The 19,750-nt window shown below is 35.8% G+C and overlaps 1 protein-coding gene across 1 annotated transcript in view; it reads right to left on the minus strand.

Moving 5' to 3' along the window:
* The window catches only part of LOC150109299 (protein turtle-like), a 486,901-nt gene that overhangs the window by 141,104 nt on the left and 326,047 nt on the right, over nt 1-19,750 (minus strand). The window contains exons 7-8 of the mRNA XM_090402074.1: nt 14,790-14,905; nt 5,455-5,608 (exon numbers count right to left, since the gene is read on the minus strand). Of these exons, the coding sequence (XP_090258200.1) occupies nt 5,455-5,608; nt 14,790-14,905 (270 nt within the window). The remainder of the gene's footprint in view (nt 1-5,454; nt 5,609-14,789; nt 14,906-19,750) is intronic.

Here is a 19,750-nt window from a genome sequence, read left to right on the forward strand (position 1 = left end):
GATGTTAAAGTGTTATGGAAATATATGACATATCATTTACCTATTCGTAGGAGTGTGCAAAAACATCATTCCCTTGACATCATTGCTTAATGAAGCTTTTGCAATAGGGTGAATCCCCCAAAGAATAAAAAAAAGGGCAAAACAATGCTAGAAGAGATGTTTCCAATTATTGATGAGTCTGTAAAGTATGGAGTGAATGTGTAGGAACAGCAGGGCTGGCTGGAGGTTTTGTGGGGCCTCGGGAAAAAGTTATTAGTGGGGTCCCAAAATATTTGCAAAAAAGAATTGTTTTTATCAAAAAATCATATAATTTTATTAAACATAATTTACAAACATTAAATACATATACAGGGTGTTCGGGATAAATTTGACAGTTTCGTAAGGAAAAAGAAAATCTTCTTTGTATCTATTAAATTTAATGAATTGACAAAAAAACATTACAGGCAGAGTTAATTACAATACTATCAACAAGATTTACTCAAAATAACCACCATTAGCATCGATCACAGCTTCAATTCTGCTTCGGAACCTCGAACAAGCTGATGCTACAGTCTCCCTGGGAAGGGCCGCAAAAACTGTTTTAATTTTATCCATTAACTGGGCTTTTGTATTACTGGAAGTGCGATTGGTGTCTTTTTCAACTGCGCCCCATACAAAATAATCCATGGGGTTAAGGTCTGGGGAGTTTGGAGGCCAAACATTTGGACTGGTGAAGTCGTAGAAATTTTCAGACAACCATTTTTGACTTTTCCCAGAGGTGTGGCAAGGGGCCGAATCCTGCTGCCATACATACGGCCTACCATTGGCTACCCTTGTTATCCAGGGCTTGACTACAGTTAGCAACTCCACGAACAAAGCCCGAATTCCAATGCCAGGGTTCTTCAACACCTGTTCCTGCAGATTTGCGAGGAATTCTGCTGTACGAACGCAATCAGATCGTCTGCTAGGGATCTTTCTTCTTGCTACATCCTCGTAGTCACCATTGCAAGTCTCTAGTTCATGCCTGATTGTTTTTACTGTATTCAGGGAGCATTGGGCAGCAGTCGTAATATCCTTATTTTGATGGCGGGCACGAATCATCATGATACAAGTTATTCTCTTCCATGATTCAGGTGGGTTCCAGCTATCCATCCTTTCTGACATCTTGTATATGAATGAAGAAGGGTCCAAACTTTTAAATGAAGAGAAGTGTGTGTTAATACATGTAACTTACGGAAAAATATAATTAATTATAAATATGTCAAATTTATCCCGAACACCCTGTAGTTATATACTAAAATATTTCCCATATCAATACATCTTTGAAACATCAAAAATTCAATTATCAAATTTTCTTAGAAATTTGAAAATGCGGGGTCCCTCTGAGTGCAGGGTCTTGGTCTGAGTCCCGAAAACTGACGTCTGACATGGCCCTGAGGAACAGAATACAGATTTGACATATAGGAAATAAATATGGTTGACAGTCAGCCATATTTATGGACAAAATAATTTTGCCCATTCACAGTACTAATGTACCTATAGTACATTAGTACTGTGAATGGGCAAAAAGGAACCTGTTCACATTTGACTTTGAAGAGCTGTGGATTGTATTCCTTGGGAAAACACATAAAAAGTTGTTTCTAGAGCGTAATGGAATGAAACAGCACTGAGAAAGAATTAAAAAGGATGATCATCTCCTATGTCTGAAGCACTTCAGAAAAAATTGGCAGAATCTTAAAGAAATACAATCTCTGCACAGCTTTCAAGCCCCCACTGAAAGCTTGCTACACTTATCTTCTACTAAAGATCAGCTTCTTCCCCCCCCCATATCTCTCTCTCTCTCTCTCTCTCTCTTTCTGTGCCTGGAGTATATAATGTGCCCTGAATGATATATGCACATAAACACAAGAAAGATATTTAATTAACCAAATAAATTTTACAGCCAAATAGAAGGAACGGCCATGGGAAGTCCTCTTTCTTCTGCTTTAGCCAACTTTTATTTAGAACATTTAGAAAAAGTCATCTTCTCATCTATTTTCCCTCAACCATCTTTTTGGGTAAGATATATAGATGACATCTTTACTATTTGGCCTCACAGCAAAAACTCTTTACCTTCTTTTTTAAACAGTATTAATTCCTTGCATCATCGTATAAAGTTTACTAAGAAATAGAAGAAAACAATCAGTTATCTTTTTTAGACATTCTCCTCATTCGGTCACCTTCAAATATTCTTACAACTACAGTATACAGGAAACCAACGTTCACAGGTCGTTATATTCTTAAAGAATCAGCCCATCATCCATGTCAAAAAACAGGAATTATAAAATGCTTCATCAGAAGAGCCAAAACTAATTGTTCTACTTTTGATTATCTACAGAAAGAACTTTCTACTATCCAACAACACATGGAACTCAATGGTTTTTCTGAAAAAAGTACTCAACATCTTCTCAATTCTTATAATTCTCCACAAAACAACAAAGTTTCAATACATCGAGTGCCTATTCCTTATATCTCCGGTATTTCAGAACCTATCGCAAGAATTTTAAAGAAATATGATTTAACAACTACGTATTCACCTATTAACAAATTGTCTTCTCATTTTCCTTCTCCTAAAGACAAATGCTCAACTTTTTATCCCTTCCTGGAGTTTATCAAAGTCCTTGCAACTGTGATCTCTCCTATTTTGGACAGACTGGACATTCTCTTGAAAAAAGAATCCAAGAACATCAATCCTCCATTCTTCACAACAAACCTGAAAAGTCTGGATTGGCTCAACACACAGGATTGAAACTGAACCACAGCATCTTTTGGTCCAGGACTCGCCTCTTACATAGATCCCGTTATAGGTTTGAACGTTTGTTCAAGGAAAGCGTGGAGGCCCTGCTCCTTCGTCCCAACCTGAATCGTAATGACTGTATATCTATATCAAAAATCTGGGAAAGTCTAATCAAGATTACTCATTATTATTTTTTTTTTTTTATGTCTCTACTTCAAAATATTCTGTTTCATTTCAAACTATTTCAAATATTCTGATATAACATCATGCAGCATGTTCTATTTTTAACGATCTATTGTTAGTATTCTAGCTTGTATTTTTTTAAAACTGTTCTTGTAATACCACTGAGAATGGTCTGCTATTTCCAGACCGAAATATTTGGTTAATTAAATCTTTCTTGTGTTTACGTGCATATATCATTCAGTCTTATGTCACAAGTATCCTTAAAACAGCAAATAATGTGCCCTATTCCTGCAAGTTGGCCTGCTATGGATAGACAGGAAAATCAATCAACATCTGCATGGAAGAAACACTAAAAATGTATCTGCAGTCCTGACTATGATCAATCAGGCCTTGCTGACCATGCTTTAGATATGGTTCACAGAATCAGTTGGAAAAATACCCCCATGCTCCATCGTGGTAAATTTAGAAGAGAAAACAATTTTTGGAATCTGAAGCTGCTCTCAGAAATCAGCCTAATTTGAATAAATATGGTTGCATTAAACTCCCCAAAATATGGGAAACACTAATACTTCAAGGTACCGGTTTACATCCTAGGGTGCCAACAGGTACCCACAGAGAGTGCCCCCATCTAGTTGGGACCCTAGTCTTTTGTACACATGCTTCACTGTTTTGTGTGGTAATTTTGTGTGTGCTACAACTCTGATATTGAACTCCCTGATGATGGCTGAGTGAATGAGATGAAATATTGAAAGAATTAAATATTATTTTTAATCCTTTCTCAGTGCTGTTTCACTTCATTAAGCCTCTAACAGGAGTTTATTGGTCTCTAGAGCAGGGTTTTCAGAGCATCATTTTCAGTGTGACAGTGGTGTATTAGTGAGAGACGGATTATTAATCAGCCTAATTATTCTCTTCTGTATCAAATCAAGTAATTTTAGGGAGCTCTTAAGGACACCATCCCACATAGATTTGTGAATGAGTGGAATGGGTTGCCAGAGTCAGTGTGAGTACTTTGTCTGTTAATGGGTTCAAGGAGAAGTAACTCTTAAGCCACTCACACTACTAATGTGTTACAACATTTTATGAGTGGGATTCACATTAAAAAAAAAATAATAATCAGCACGAGTTTATAAATGGTAGGTCTTGTTTTAACAATCTTAATTGCATTTTTATGATAAGAGATAAAATAAGATAAAAGGGAGGCACATGTAGTGATATCAGATTTCCTGGTGACATATGATAGATTACTACATATGAAGTTGGTGTGTAAGCTAGAGATGGATAATATGAGATATGAGATTCATTTCAAGAGTTCTGCTCAGTGCCCATGTGTAGCCAGCAGGATGGTTTAATAGTTTCTACCTGTTAGTTGTAAACCATACTCCAAGTAAAATGCTGAGTAAAACATCTTATACTCAGTTTCTATCTAATGTTCTATTGCAAACATCCATGCACATGGCAGGATTCACACATTTAGCCTGTTGGTTAGACAGCAAATATGCTAACCACTTAGCTAATCAGATCAGACCAGCAAATTTACAAGAGGTAGATCTTCAATATCGAGGCCTCTCAGAAAGATTAAAATAGACTCCGAGCTTTGAAGAATGAGTCAGGTTGCAGTTTTAATCTTAATTACTGAAAAGTGATATATTGCAGAAGATGAAATTGAGGATCTGAAGGTAATGGCTAACAGAGGCATCAACAGTTCGAGCCTTCGTAGCACCGTCAGTATACACGAAGCCTTTTGGTCGGAAAGACCTGGGTTCGATTCCTGTCAGTGACATAAGGAACCTTCATCTGGTCTTTTTCGACTAAAGGTAAGTTAGCCATTCTCATACGGAGGTAGGGTTTTTTTTGCCCGGAAACTCGGGTTTTTCGTTCCCCAGAACAGGCAAACCAGCCCCCATGAATATACATGGATTACAGTCATGAATACGTCCCAGCCATATGCTGGTCGTGAGCCCAGATAAAACTGCAGGTTGGGGAAAGCAATGGTGAACTACCCTATAAAAATCTCACCAGGAATGCTTTGTGGGCAATGCCATAAAAGTCTCCTGTGGTCGGAAATGACTGAAAGGGAAAACTAGTTAACCAACAGTTCAGCTATTAGGCCAGTGAAACCTAATTTAAGATTTAATGAAAGGTGAACATATGGGCTCCTGGGCAGAGCTTGTGTCTTTTAAGTGGTGCATATCAAAGCAACTCTGATTGTGATACATTTCTGAACTTTTTATATTTGCATAAGTAATAACTTACTTATGCAAAATTGAAACTTTTTTTTTTTTTTGGCTCTACAGTTTAGTAATAAAAATATATTTCCTATCTTGCACTATTAGTTAGCCTAATAGCAGCTCATAATAAAAATTATGAGCTGCAGTTGACAACAACTTCTCTAAATTACCCCCCCCCCCTTTTGTGTTATTTTGAACTAAAGATTTAAGTATTCTTGAGAATGACAAAAAAATATGTTGAAAAAGTCGGAAAATTCATTATTCAACAATATACTTATAGTGCACCTTCAACGAGAAGTAAAGTGCTAGTAACAAGAGTTGCTATTTCATTTTCAAGAACACATTCAAAGAGTCCATGGTCTTCTTTCCTCAAGCCACGTATTGTTAGGTTTCCACCACGTATAATGGCTCTTTCTCGTGGTAACTTTTCACCATCAGCCTGTAAGAATGAGAAACAAATAATGTTTTAACTCGATTAAATATTATTAAAAGCTATTTAAATAAAATATGCAGTGTAAAATTATACATAATCCTGTAGTATTTCTCAGACAATATATATAATGCCATGCAGAATTTTTTATAACTTTCATTTAAAAAAAAAAGTTGGAAAATGATAATACATTAGAACAATGTGCAGAATCAAACTTTAGATAAACTGAGAAGCCCATTCTAGAATACAATAAACCAAAGCATGTGGCTATCCGAAAGGAGAGGGCACATGCCTACAACAGAGACAGTGGAGAGATCTATAGAAGGCCAAATTATTATTATTATTATTATTATAAATTTAGTTTAATCCTTTATCCCAGTGAGAGCAAACAAAGTTTGCGCCTGAAAATATCTTCAGGACTGAATATAGTATTGTACTATCTTACCTTAGTAAGTAGTGCAACACTATATTCAGTCCTGAAGATATTTTCAGGCGCAAACTTTATTTGCTCTCACTGGGATAAAGGATTAAACTAAATTTATTACAGTCTAAACTAGTGAAAAATAAACTTTCAACATCTTTCTCTAAATCCAGAGTAATTTAATAAAAAAAAGGTGGCAAACCTTTTGGCAACTCCTATAGGTAAAGATGACCTTGCTACTGCTTCTGCCTGGTATCTCCAACTCTGGGCCTGGCTCCCACTGAAGAGACCTCAATAAAGGTCAAAACTAGTCTGGGTAGTGGCCAATCCCTTAATGCATAACAGTATACATATCCACAAGGAGACGTGTTTTGCATTATGGCAGATACTGGGATAAGAGTGTTGGTAGCTTGCTCCACCTTTGCTATGAGTTGCTGGTGTTGTACTACTTACCGAGGTAAGATAGTACAACACTATATTCAGTCCTGAAGATAATTTCAGGTGCAAACTTTGTTTGCTCTCACTGGGATAAAGGATTAAACTAAATTTATTATAGTCTAACCTAGTGAAAAATAAACTTTCAATATTATTATTATTATTACTCAGGATTTCCATGGAGTCACAAGACTCATCATGGGAGGCCCACCTTAGATAATACAAAGTTTATATGCCACTCTTTAAGTCCTTTCACTGTCTGCACACATTCACCACCATGAGAGATTAGTGAATGAGCAGACCATGAACTCTCTATGGAGTCTGAATAAATCTGCAAGATAGCTGTAGTGCAATTACAAATGTGATGTTTTTTTGTTGAAGAATTAAAAAAATTATATATTATATATGAGTTAAGGTTTCTGTGGCTTGATATATCCATGTATTTGTGTCTGGCAAGTATCATATGCAACTTTTTAGTAAGAAATTAGTTTCTTTAATAATCAGTTTCATACAACATTTTCATGTACTTCTAGAGATTAAATACAAATAGAAGAAAAAAGTATTCACAGAAAGATTTCTGAATTACAACTGTCATTATTCAAATTAATTAATTCTCATTCATTCCAAACCTCCTGCTAGAAATATCTCTAATGCTGAATACAAGGCACACTGAGTGATCTTCAAAAAAATGAGAGCATTTTAATACTGAAATCAAATAAAGGGAATTCAACAGTAGTATTGGATTCAAATATATACATAAACAAGACGGATGAACCACTTAGTGATGTCAAAGTTTAGAAAGTGACCCCACATGAAGTATTCATAGCAAAACCAATGATTTAATAAGAGATCTTTTCAAATGGCCTAAAGAAATCAAAGTACAAATCACTTCAAAACATCATGTTATCCCAAGTATTTATGGTGCTCTAAAAATACACAAGGAGGTTATTCTACTTAGGCCTATATTGGATACCAGAGATTCACTAGCATATTACCGTTGTAAATATATTTATCCACTCTTGTCTTCACATGTAAGGAAAACATCAACATATATAAAAAAACTTAGACTTCATAAACAAAATAAAAGAGATTAAACTGGATTCTACAAACATCATGGTGAGTTTGAACATCACAAGCCTGTATACCAACATTCCAAGAGACAACACCATATTAATCTTACAAAATATTTTCCCAAATGATACTGCCCAACTTTTCAGACATTGTCTAGAGAATATTTTCTTCAAAGTTTCAAAACTTCAATTATTAAAAGACTGAAGGTCTATCCATGGGTGCATCCATTTCTGCACTTGGTAAACATGTACATGGAGATATTTCAACAAATAGCCATCAATATGTACCACACAACCAAGACTGTTGTGTGGTATAGGTATGTCAATGATATTTTTGTCATTTGGTCAAAACCCTCCCCAAGTTTATGGAATTCCTCAACAGATGGTTCTCATCTCAGTAGAAAATCATGACAATCTTCCATTTGAAGTCTACAGAAAACAGGTCAATATCTACATGCTACATCATACTACCACCATCCAGTGCAAAAACAAGGCATTATCAAAACCCTCAAACACAGAGCTGTTACAATATGCATAGATGATACAAAAAACAACAAAAAAGAAATAACCTATTTTAAGGATATTCTTCTAAAAAATGGATACAATTTCAGAACAATTATTATTTTTTTTATAATTCAGGCCTCCATGGAGTCAGAAGACTCATCATGGGAGGACCATCCTAGAAAGCACAAAGTCTATCGTACCACTCCTTGAACTCGTTAACCATTCGTGTTCTCACCACTCTATCAGACATTGCATTCAACAGTTCAAGTACCTTCCATACAAAGAAACCACACCCTTCTGCTCACAACTTATTTTCATAATTTCCAGGGATGGCCCTTGTCCTCGCTCCTTTCCCATATTCCACCAAATGAAAGAACTCCCTAGTGTCAACCCTGTAATACCTCTCAACAGTTTTAAAGTCTCGATCATATCACCTCTCCTTCTTCTATCTACCGAACTCTATAGTCCACATTCCCTCAGCCTATCTTCATAACTAACATTGTACAGTCCTGTTACCATCTTTATTATTCACCTCTGCACTCTTTCCACAGTTAATTTATCCCCTTCAAATTCTGGGAACCAAAATTTGAGCATAACAGTCCAAGTGTGGTCTGATCAGAGCTTTATACAATGGAATGACAACCATTTTATCTCTGTAGGTTAGCATCCTTCTAAGTACTGCAATCCTTGGGGTTACCTCCAGTACAGTTCCTCCAACAGAATATGCAGCCTCGCATCAATGTATCCAAAACTTCAAGACTTGTACATTTAGCTGTATTAAACTGATATTCCCATTCATTTTCCCATCTGCCCAGTTTATTCAAATCCTCTTGCAGGGCTATCAAATGTGCACTATTTCTAACAACCCTTCCCAGCTTCATGTCATCTACAAACAATTGAATATTTCCATGCAACCCACTGACAATGTCATTGATATAAAGTTTAAACAATACAGGTCCCAGTGCTGAGCTATGTGGGATCCCACTTGTAGCATTCTGCCTCCTTGATACTGCTCCCCCATACACAACTTTCTGATACTTGTCAGATAGTCAATCTCAAATCCAGTTCACTAACCTGACATCTAAACCCATGTGCTGCAACTTAAATATCAGCTTATTATGTGGTACCCTGTGATATGCCTTTGTAAACTCAAAAAAATGGCAGTATATGCCTTTCCCTCATCAACTGCTCTTGTCACTTTATTATCAAAGGCAATCATATTACCACAAATGGCAATGAATAGCATCTTAAACAGGCCATCACATATTCCAGAACATATACAACAGCAAGCAAATTACAAAAGTGCGGTTTCTTTACGTTACATTAAAAACATTACAGATAAAATATAGCAAAGTTTTAAAACAATACAACTTAAAAGTTGCCTTTTGGCCACTACAAAAAAATATCTATGATGCTAAAATCGCCAAACAAGCTCATACACCTCTTAGGTGACCAGGAGTGTACAAAATCTTCTGTACTTGAGACATTTGTTATGTTGGACAGATGTAACAATTTGTACAAATCTATCAAAAAAGAACATGTCAAGGATGAAAAGAAAAAATGGGCACATAAATCAGAACTAGAATTTCATACAAGCAAAGATAATCACCAAGTAAATTGGCAACTCACAAAACTGCCATACATAGAATTCCACAGTTATGTAGTTAGATTTAAAGAAGCAAGTGAAATAATATGATGTCTTATTCAATGTAATAAAAACCAAGGTCTCATCTTAAATCAACTATGGGCAGCATATATATATATATATATATATATATATATATATGTATATGTATATGTATATGTAAAAGACCTGCATATTAACCCTGCAGAGGTCATGGTCGAAAAAATTGCAGCATAGGTCGCATGTATCTGAGAGATACATTCGTTACTAGTATGCGATAAAACTTAAAAAAAAAAACACTGCCAATATAATACATGATGGTTTATTTATTTTCAGTTACAATCTAGAAATTATTGAACAAAGAAAAAAACAACACCCAAACCAATACTATTCTGACATCGGAGGTCGCAGTATCTCTCAGATACAATTCACTATCAAATATCACTTTCACATTCGACTCTATCATTCTCATCATCGGACTCCAGTAACAGAATCGCTGAATCTCTTCAACATCTGATGGATTATCTAATCAATATATTTTTCCAGCCATTTTCAACAGTAAATTTTAAAAAAATAACTAAACCAATACTATACTTACATCAGAGGTCGCAGTATCTCTCAGATACAATTTACTATGAAATATCACACATCTTTTACATAGCACGTGTCAAACCAAAACTGACCGCATAAACGGTGTGGAATATCACTCATAATATATGCATGTGCAGCTACTCATGACCTCCAAGCTATAACTGGATATGTGTAAGAATATTTGTATTAATATCAATTTCTTTGTATCTGTCAGTTCAGCCATGACCTCCACAGAGTTAATGAATTAGGTTATGTAACTGGTAATTAGTTTACGGAATTAACAACGCATATAAAGTATATTAATTAAAGGTAACTTTAATAATAAATAACTTCTATATTTCGGCAACGTCACGTTGCCATCTTCAGGAACATAAAGATATGGTATGTGCATGCAGGCACTAACAAAAGCAAATGAGGAAGAAAGCAAGAAACTAATATTGTTCCTAAAGGGTGCCCTCTTGCGGGCTAATTTGGTTGACTTGGCAGTTGGGCTGAAGTTCTCAAAATGTAAGTCTCTCAAATTTGGGGTAGTTTCATGCACCCAAATTTGTTGAGGTTAGGAACGTTTTTTAGAGCTGCTGAAGATTCCCTGAATAATCTTTCATATTTAAACTTGCTGAGGCGTATTATTTTTGTTTTCTTCCACGTTTCTTCCACTAAACCACATCCACAACACTTTCTTAGCCAATGGCTATAACCCCAAAAAAATTCCAAAAAATACTCAAACCAGTAAACCACAACCCCCCTCCCTCCCTCCACAATAAAGATTACACCAAATCTATCACCATCCCCTACATCCAGGGCACCTCGGAAAAAATAACCAATATCCTCAGAAAATATGACCTTACTTCTTGTTACAGACCATATAAAAAGTTGGCATCCCTTATCCGCTCTACCAAAGACCAACCACTTCCCCTAGACCTACCTGGTGTATACCAGGTCCCTTGCAGCTGCAAATTGTCCTGCTTTGGCCAAACAGGCAGAACAACAAATATCAGGATTTCAGAACACAAAGACTACATCCGGTTTCACCGGTACAGCCGCTCTAGGCTGGCAGACCATGCCTTAGATACCCACCATAGAATTCGTTGGAAGAAAACAAAAATAATACACTGCAGCAAGTTTAAATACGAAAGATAATTCAGGGAATCTTCAGCAGCTCTAAAAACGTTCCTAACCTCAACAAATTTGGGTGCATGAAACTACCCCAAATTTGGGAGACTTACATTTTGAGAACTTCAGCCCAACTGCCAAGTCAACCAAATTAGCCCACCAGAGGGCACCATTAGGACTTTAGGAACAATATTAGTTTCTTGCTTTCTTCCTCATTTGCTTTTGTTAGTGCCTGCGTGCACATATCATATCTTTATGTTCCTGAAGATGGCAACGTGACGTTGCCGAAATATAGAAGTTATTTATTATTAAAGTTACCTTTAATTAATATACTTTATATGCGTTGTTAATTCCGTAAACTAATTACCAGTTATGTATGACCAATGTATAAGCCTTGATACTAGAATTAGGTTATGAGAAAAGCTATACAGTACATTGCAACAATGAGGCCACACATCCAACATGTCGCTATGAACATCTAGTTCAAGTTTAATTTGAATAATGACAGTTGTTATTTCAGAAATCTTTCTCTTGATACCTTTTTTCTATTTGTTTTTAATCTAAAGAAGTGTATAAAAATGTTCCATAAAACTAGTTATTAAATAAAGTAATTTATAAAAAGTTTCACTTGTTATTCACCAGACACAGAAATTATCATTTTGTATGCACATGCACTTGCCCCCCCACACACACACAGTCCCCTCCTTTCACATACAACAACAAATCCAAAAGCATGTAAATTAAATAATTTATGTATAAAATATACTCTTAGTTAATAAGTAAAATACTTGAAAATCTTTTTTTTTTGATCACATAACTTCTTGTACATTGTGATTAATACTGATTCATGGTTAAGGTCTTGGAGAGATTATTGAAAGCTAGGAAAACTGTTGTAAACAGCCTGATATTGGATCTGCATGAGTTTCTTAAGGAGACTTTTCTGTTTTAACAATTTACATATTACAACAGAGTGACTGATGTATGAAATCCACATGGCAAGTAGATATTTAAAGTGATACAGATAGATAACAGATTAATACACTAAACAAAAGATGGACTTTTTATTTATTTTTTTTATGTTGGGCCCATATATATGAGAGGTTGGCTGGTCAACCTATAGTACCATATATGGGTAGCAGGATGGGAGAGGAGGAACTTGTTAACATTCGATTTAAAAGCCTATATATTGTATTCCTTGGAAAATACATCAGGGGGAAGATTGTTCCACAGTACAGTGGTAGCAGGGATAGAGGAGGAGGAAAAGAAACTTGTTCTGTGGGTTTCGAGGTGTACTGTGAAGTGGTGTTGGGAGGTGGCTGTATGTGTTCCAATGGGTTTAGTAGAGAGTGGGGGAATTATTGATGTTGTTTCAGATGAGCATTTTCCATGAAAATATTTGTAGAATATACAAATTGCAGAGACTAAGCGTCTATGTGAGAGTGGGGGGGGGGAGTCAGAAAGAGATGGATCATTTATCAGTCTAATTACTCTCCTCTGTATTGAGGCAAGCATTTTGAGGGAGCTTTTAGGAGCCCCACTCCAAATGTGAGAACAGTATTCGATAGCTGGGCGGATTTGCGATTTGTATAGGGTTAACATTTGTTTTGAAGTGAAGTAGCGGCTTGAGCGAAATAGAAAACCTAGTTTTTTGGAAGCTGCATGTTTCCTATGCAGTGCCTGCATACTGGTCTCTTTGGTGGCTACTAGTCACGTCACTTGGTTTTTGAAGTAGTTTGGTTTGTTTGTAGTCTATGGTCCAGCTGTTGTCCCCATTCTGGCGTTTTTCTTCTGGCTGTTTTCGGAGTTGGCATCTTTGTTCCCTTTGTTCAAAGGTTAAGTCAGGTCAAGCACGTACACGCGATTAGGGGCTACTATCCTTTAGCTTGCTATTTATCACCGTTATTAATTTGGAAGTGTTTGTCGGTGTATCACAGATCACTTTGACGAGATGTGGATAGGTCGTTCCATCCTTTCTTCTGTTTACAGGATCAAATCGATGACATTTGGTGATGTTTCCGGGATCGAAGTTGCATTCGCCTGCTAGTTTGCTAACTTTTTCTTTTAGAGCTGTACCGTTTTCCTCCAGGAAGTTCAAAATAACGGCATTAAGTTTCCTGTTTTTGGCCTCCAGCGACGAGTGTACCGTTGATGCGATTAAATCACAGAGTTCGTTAGTGGATGCAGATACACTTGTGATCGGCTGCTGATCATCGAATATCTCGAGCTTTGTTTCCAACTTTTGGATTTTGGACGAGAAAGTATCGATCATGTTACTGAGGTGTTCTTCGAGATCTTCAACTCGTTTGCCTATGTTTAGCAGCTGTTTAACAGAGGGGAGGCATATCGGACAGAAAAAAGGCTGGTTCAGTTCGATAAGTAACTTGAGGACTACCTGATAATGAGTTGTTTATTGTTATTACCTGGCATCTCCATAGAGGCAGAAGACTCACTGTGAAAGACAAACAGTAACCATTAATCAATGGTTACTGTTACAATGCCTATTATACTTCTTAAATTCAATCATTACAATGCCTATTATACTTTTTAAATTCAATCATTTATAGTGTGCTCACAATCACCTCTGTAACCCATTCCATTCATTCACCAACTCACCAGCAAAAGATCTAGTCCTTACATTTTACTAACTACACTCTTACTCAACTTACAGGAATGACACCTTGTTCTCTTCTCTTCTCTAATCTCTTGTCATATACTGAAACATTTCTTCTGCATCTATTCTGTTTTGAAACCCCCTTGGTAGCTGATATTTTTTTATTATATTCCTCATTGTTCTGCTTAACAATCAAACTTTTCAACCCACAAATGTCCAGTCAATCTTCATGAGAACATTCTGCACTAGACTACTGTGGTCATCTGCACATGAATCCTCTCCACCACTTTCATATCTCAATGAATGTCAAGTAATAAAATCTGAACGTGGTTCAGATGTGGTCATATCAAAACTAGAAAGAGGGATGATAACTTTTTATCCTTACTTGTCAGTGTACTTAAAGGTTATTCTGTTACATGTGCATGCATGCACACACATTCCAGATAGCAATAAAAATTAAGCTAGAAGCATCTTAAAAGTTTGTTCTATGCTTTTGCTTCATTTATTATTAGTTTCCAATCTGTTATTTTAAACAATTTGGCAGTTTTTTATATAGAAAAATAAACTTTTTTTTTCAAAGCAAATATTTTAATTTGAGAACTTTGAATGGATTTTAATCAGATAGTAAACTTTATTTTGAATTTTTTTCCCCTTAAGCATGATTAGCTTTTGGCCATCATTTACAATTACTTAAACTTTCTAAAAATGCTTTTAGGAAGCATTTCATAAGGATTTAAAAGTATCAAAAAAAAAAATTATCTCATATACCAATACAGAAAATAAATGTAGAACAAACAAAATTAATGTAAAAACTTGCCTACCCTTCTCCAAGTTATTGTTGGCTTTGGCTGACCAGTTCCTTCACATGGCATCTTAACTTCACTGTTCACTGGTTTTTGATATTTATCCTTGGGTTTTATAGTAAACATTGGTGGTTCTAAAACACAACAGGAATAAACCATCTTAGATATTTTATGCTTGATTTGCTAATTTTTTCATGTTAATTATACTTTTTTTGAGAAATGTAACTAAAGGATTTCAGAGAGGAGTGAAAGAAGTTAAGGGATCTAGAAGTAATGTGGGGGGGGGTAGAGAGCTGAAGCTTGGGGTCACTGCAAAATATGTAAAAATAACTCAGAAAAATTACTGCCATAATATAAAGAACACTGAGAAGTTGGGATAAGGAGATGGTAGCGCTATTGTATGAAGGACTAATCAGGCTATATCTGAATTGCAGTGCACAGATCTATTCACCTGGATATCTGTTACCTAGACATATTAGAGAAGATCAACAGGTGACTGATACTACTTTGGAATGTTGGGCATGAGGGTAGATTGAAGGAACATGCTTTTCTGAGCTTGTCAGATAGGAAGAAGAGAGGTATATGATCTGACATATAAACTTTTGACAGAAACCTGTCAGACAGATGTAAAGGAAATGATGCATAGGATAATGGATGGGTACGAGAACAAGTGATCACCCTGTAAGCTGTATAAGTCACTGGAGAAAGTGAGTAATAGTAATTTAGTAATAGTAATAGAAAGTGAGTAAATTTTTTGTGTAGAGAGCGATCGATGAATCAAAATCAGAATGGGTGGTGTTGTGTTGGAAAAAGGGCTGACTCACTATCCGTAAGCCAATTTGTTTCCGACCCAACACAGAGACAATGAAAACCTAAGGATAAGGACATGCTTATTCTTCCAAGAACAGGGCTAAGGGAGTACTGTATATATATATTCACTCAAAGGTATATCAACTCGAATGAGATTATTAACATTAAATAAGTTAAGGAAATCTGTGTTTAGAACTAATATTGTCCTTGTAAAATAAGCAAAGGAAAACTGTGTTTCAGGACCAAAATTTAAATGTGCTTAAGAGATCTATGTTTTAGAACCATGTTAAAACAGTTCAGAGTTAAGGTGACCAATCGACCGTGGCAAAGTATATGACATAGTCAATGAGAGAGAGCGCTTGCAAGGGAGATATAAGGCGCATCACGAGACTCGAACGTTCTCTTGTTTTCTGTTCCTGTGTTCCCATCCAAGCCTAGATAGCCGAGGAAGCTTGTCGCCAGTGCCCAGCAACAATCTCCCGGTTGCTGTTGTAACCGAGTCGAATAAAGCTACCTAAGGAATGAAGTCAGAATTTCAGTAAGGAGCCATTGGTGAACCATGCCAATGTAAAGCCAATGTATGCTTTCTTTGAAGGTTGCTAAGGGCAACCTTTGAAGAAAGCATAAGTAAGTCGCAGAGGCCATAGAAACATGTGGCTAAGGAATACGGAAGTCCTGCCATATCGGAAGTGAAAGCATGGGGGGAAGTCAAGGAAACCCCATAAAAAAGGACAAGATAGTAATGCACAACCCTTTCATATATATTCTAGAATTGTAAACCAAAATAAAGAAAAGGAGACAAGGCTTTGAGGAGCTCCATACATTATCTTACCCATAGTGCCTTAATGACTGTTTGGCCTAATTGTCTGTGTCAAGTAAGCCAGTGCCATTCCATGCTTGTGCCGAGGAGGAACCTAACTTTTGAACTGTTTGTCAGGAAGAAGCTATTTGCTGTAGTGTTAGATATTAGCCTGATCTTCACTTAAAATGTGGGGCATAGAGATTTTGCAGAATTGAAATTTGTTTTACATGTTAGAATATAAGTTAGAAAGAGTTTGATATGCCATGTATAAAGTTTATATCTAATTGTGCTTAGAAGATGAGCATTAAGTAACCCTGTACGGATAAGTCGAGTCTGAGCTTAATCATAAGACAGAGATATATCATTGAATTACTTAAGCATAAAGATTGAAATTTTGGATATCTTAATCTAAAGAGGGGGGGGGGGGAGTTCAGACTCTCAATTTAGTTCAAAGAAGGTAACTTAGCATTGATATTTTTACTTAAGTGTATCTTGAATGATTATACAAAAGTGTATCCATACTAGTGTTTTAATAAATGTATTCTTTTATATCAAAGTTCATGAGTTCTGTTCCTCTGAGTCTGAGTTACCACTTATAAAAACTTTCGGACCTGTGTGAGTAAGGGAGGAGAAACAGTTCATGTAAGAAAGAGAGGAGGGAACCACGACTGCACATCACATGATCCCTATGTTAATCAATGTTAACTATTTGAATATCAGAAATTAGTTGCCGGCTGGCGCAGTCGTTCTTAAAATAAATTTGTCGGCAACGAAATCTCTGATACATATGAGAGATAAATAAAGCATAGAATTTAAGAAATGATAAGATAGAAGGAAAAAGAAATAACATAAGAAAAGAGGACATGAAGACATAACAGTGGCAAATGCATGAGGTTAAATAGATTCAAGGTTGAGGATCCAGAACTGAAGGAGGAAAAGGTCGCATAGAGGGGAAAGAAATGGTATTTATGCAACTACTAAGAGATAATTACCTGAAACAGCATGTAATAGAGGAGACTCAGGATAGTTGGAGAGTATTAGATATGGTGAGAGTATCAGAGATTTATCAATAACCAAAGTATCAACATTTCCTCTGATTGGAGAGGATGATTATCTAGTCTTGACTTGGTAGTTTACCAAATGTAGAATTTTCAGTTAAGGAGTATATGTGGAACTACAGAGCTGGTTCCACATATACATACAGAACTGGTGATCATGACAAGTTGATAAGATAGCTTAAAACAGTGGCACAGCATACAAATCTGGAAGAGAAAGATTTTAGCAGTGTATAGGAGAATGTCAAGGGATGTTTGAAGGAAACGGTATCCACCCCAAAATCAGAAAGATAAATCAGGTAGCAGTTTGATGGATGGGTAACAGTGTTAAGCAGGAGTTGCAAAAACAAATATATATATATATGTATATATACATACACACACATTTATATTTGGGTGTATATTCAGGATGTGCTAGGTGTGTGGTGCACACCCACAGAATAGTAATATCACTGATATTATATTTTTGCATTCATTCCTGTTATAAAGACTGCCCTAATTGTTTCCTGGCTTTCCATCATTCCTAAAATTAAACACAATATATAATGCTTCATGAAGAAGATACTTTTCGATGCATAAACATTTATATCACATTTGCCCAGGTGTGTGGTCACAAATACAGACACCTTTGAGCCCTTTGAACAGATGCACATATGGTGCAGTGGGTGAAATTCTTAGCATTTCAGTGGTTTTAAACCACCCAGATGCCAAGACTGGGTTTTCACTGAGATAACAGCCCAGAAATCAGTGGCTGATTGATTACTGTGTCAACCAATCAGCCAGAAAAATTACAATTGAATGTTGTCTTTGTCATGAGTTGCTTTTTGTTTTCTGAGTTTCATTTGTTTTACATGCGTGAATTGTGAACTGACGTGTTTATGACGCTGATATAGACATTTTCAATGTATAATTTTCTATAAATAATTTATAACTTTTATGTCCATATTTACAATGGGAAACAGTGTTGATGATCTACTGAATGTCCTATTTTCTGCCAGAGCTTTTGCAGATTGTATGATTGTAGTCGAAGGAGGTAAGCCTCATTCTCCTCTTCCAAATTTACTATTATATTTATACCTTTCAGTAATTCAAATATATCAACCAAATATGGCATTCTCCTTCATTGTTTTCTAATATATCTTAAAACAAACACATTGTCCCCCACCCCAACTCTATGCAGATTTGGTCACAATTAATTAATAAATTAAAATCTTCAAAGTTATCCTACAATTAATTGCACTGGACCAATTAAGATGAATGCTGATGTGCTATGCACTCTTAAAATGTTCATACATTGATAAAAATGCAATCATATAGTCAAATTGATGTGAATTTTGTAGCATGGGTTGCATAAGCTGCACGACAGCATGCCCAACCAAAATGGGTATGTGATGCCACTGATATATATATATATATATATATATATATATATCAGATATAATTATAATACAAGGCGATATGAATGCAAAAATCGGAAGAGGAAGGCAGGAAGATATTGTTGGGATATTTGGATTGGGAGTGAGAAATGAAAGAGGAGATATGTTGTTGGATTTCTGTAGAAAGCATGATTTAGCAATTATGAACACTTGGTTTAAGAAACATCCAAGAAGATTGTACACATGGAAAGCCCCAGGGGAGGATATAAATAGTAGAAGAAATCAGATTGATTATATTTTGATAAACAAAAGATATAGAAACATTATAAAAGATGTGACAACATATCCAGGAGCAGACTGTGATACAGATCACATATTGTTGTCAACTAAGATAAGGATTAATCTAAAAAAGGTAACTACAGGGAAATGGAACAAATCATGGAACATGGAGCGGCTGAAGATACCAAGTGCGGCGAATGAATTCTCAAAGAAAGTAGAGGAAGAAATGAACGAGAGAAACATACAAGAAAATGATGATACAAGTGAAAAATGGAAGATTCTGAAGGAAAGCATAATTACTGCTACAGAATTACATTTAGCTAAAAAAGAGGAGGAAAGAGAGAAAAGAAAGAAACTATGGATGATGGAAAATATTTTGAGGAAAATAACACAAAGAAGAACGTTAGTTAATAGTAAAACAGAGGAGGAAAAAAAGCAGTATAAAGACTTGAGTAGGGAGATACAAAGAGAGATAAGAAGGAAAAAGGAAGAGTGGTTAGATGAAATAAGTAAAGATACAACAGCAAAGGCAGAAAGAAAGGACATAAAAGGTGTTTATAAAAACATTAATATGATGATAGAAAGGAGAAAGATGCTAAGGACTGGAGCAATCAAGAATGAAAGAGGTGAAATTCTGATAGAAAAAGAGAAGATATT

Source organism: Typopeltis vanoorti, chromosome 2 (genome assembly GCF_054136105.1).
Source record: "Typopeltis vanoorti isolate ZY-2024b chromosome 2, IOZ_Tvanoo_1.0, whole genome shotgun sequence".
NCBI classification, from domain to species: domain Eukaryota; kingdom Metazoa; phylum Arthropoda; class Arachnida; order Uropygi; family Thelyphonidae; genus Typopeltis; species Typopeltis vanoorti.